The sequence below is a fragment of the Entamoeba invadens genome, assembly GCF_000330505.1.
Source record: "Entamoeba invadens IP1 unplaced genomic scaffold scaff_1105074725925, whole genome shotgun sequence".
Classification (NCBI taxonomy): domain Eukaryota; phylum Evosea; order Mastigamoebida; family Endamoebidae; genus Entamoeba; species Entamoeba invadens.
In genome coordinates, this window is record NW_004191790.1 from 1 (window position 1) to 1,769 (window position 1,769).

Below are 1,769 nucleotides of genomic sequence, written 5' to 3' on the forward strand. Positions count from 1 at the left end.
CAAAAATGCAAAGGACATTTTATGGATTGTTTGACTGCAGATACGCCAATGCCCGGAATTTCCTTGTATGACAACTGGAAGTCAACTAAAGTAGAATTATGTGATGATGAAAATTGTGCTCAATGTGCTGATGATGGTGAGACTTGTTACAAATATGCTTTTAACAATGGAAACCTAAACGGTGTTTTATTAAATGGAAAATGCAAATTAACTCCAACTGACATTATATTGGAAATTGTCGATACTTATGACCCAACTTATAAGTTCTGTAAGTACAAAGAAGTCAATTCTTTCTTCGAAGAGTTGGTACCAGCATATAACGAGACCACCAATCTCGGAAGTAAACGCAATCCAATACTGAAAAGAAGTTACATGTATAAAACACAAACAAATGGTAATACCAAGATAGAGTGTGCGAAAAACAACAGAGATGTGACCAAAAATTGTATGTGTAAAAATGGATATTATCATAAGAATGCGTCAACAGTGATTGATTGTGAAAAAATAAATTCTCTTGAATGATGTATTGAGAGTGCAAATGGTAAACATTGCGCACTCTGTGCAACTGGAGCAAAATACACGTCTGCAGGAAAATGTGTGTGTCCAACAGGAACTTATTTGAAATGATGAAAAGTGCCCCGAAAAATGTGCAACTTGTGTTTTGGAAAATGATAAAACAGAAGTGACTTGTAAGACGTGTCAACCGACACAATATAATGGACAGGGAAGAGATGCAACAAATCAATGTGAATGTAACGCTGGCTATGTGACTGGAGTTAATAAGATTGATGTCTGTGTACAAAAAATTGAAGGTTGTTCAACAGATGGTAAATGTGTTGTCCAAAACAAACAAATTAATTGCTTGGCATGTGATAAAGAACACATGGCAATTGGATTTGTTACAACACAATGCTCGCAATGTATTGACGGATATTACATGGTGACGAAAAAGTATGTCAAGCGTGCAGTCACGGAATTGGGTGTTTAACATGTAGTTCAACTGCTTACACTCAATGTAAAGATGGTAATGCTATTTTAAATGGACCAGCTTCAGAACCGGCAAAGTATTGCACAACTTGTAAAGATGGCTTCACATTCAATTCAACTGATGGAACATGTGCAAGATGTCCTAGTGTTTGTAATGGTTGTGAAATTAAAGATGGAAATATTGAATGTAAAGAATGTAAGAACAAAAGAAACCCACCAAAATGTGAGTATGATCAGGGTGTCTATCTTGATCCAATACCAATACATGTGTTGCTTGCTTTAATGATCAAAAAGTTTGCAAAAAGGAATGTCACTATGGCAATGGCATTTACGTCCATTGTACCGAGTGTGTTGATGAATTAAGAGAACCAACAACAAATTGTACTATATGTAAAGACACGAACAAGTTTTTAAACTCCAAAGGCAAATGTGAACAATGCGCTGAAAATTGCAATGTTTGCACTGATAAAGAGCTTTGCACCGTTTGTGATCCAAAAACTTTTAGAACTGGTTTTACATGTGAAAAGTGTGTCAAATGGTATTACTTGGATGCCACTGAAAAAGCTTGCAAACAATGTGACTCAAAATGTGAGAATTGTACAAGTGCAACAGAATGTAAAAAGTGCATTGATGTAAACCGCAAGCCAGTTCCAAAAAAGATATGCAAAAAATGTAATGACGGATATTAATATAGTGGAAAAAGCGGTTTCTAGAGCAAGTAACTTCATTACAACTGAGCATTTCCACTTTTTTTATTTTCATTATTTTACATTTTCAATTTC

At 35.1% G+C, this 1,769-nt stretch overlaps 1 protein-coding gene across 1 annotated transcript; it reads left to right on the forward strand.

Annotated features, from left to right (window-relative positions):
• Nucleotides 1–1,676, forward strand: EIN_009570 (hypothetical protein; the record flags this gene model as incomplete). Its single annotated transcript, XM_004184768.1, has 5 exons — nt 1–445; nt 534–595; nt 695–980; nt 1,022–1,333; nt 1,384–1,676. Coding segments are annotated over 5 exons (1,398 nt in total), but the record flags the coding sequence as incomplete, so codon positions are not given.
• Between the last annotated feature and the right edge of the window lie 93 nt (nt 1,677–1,769).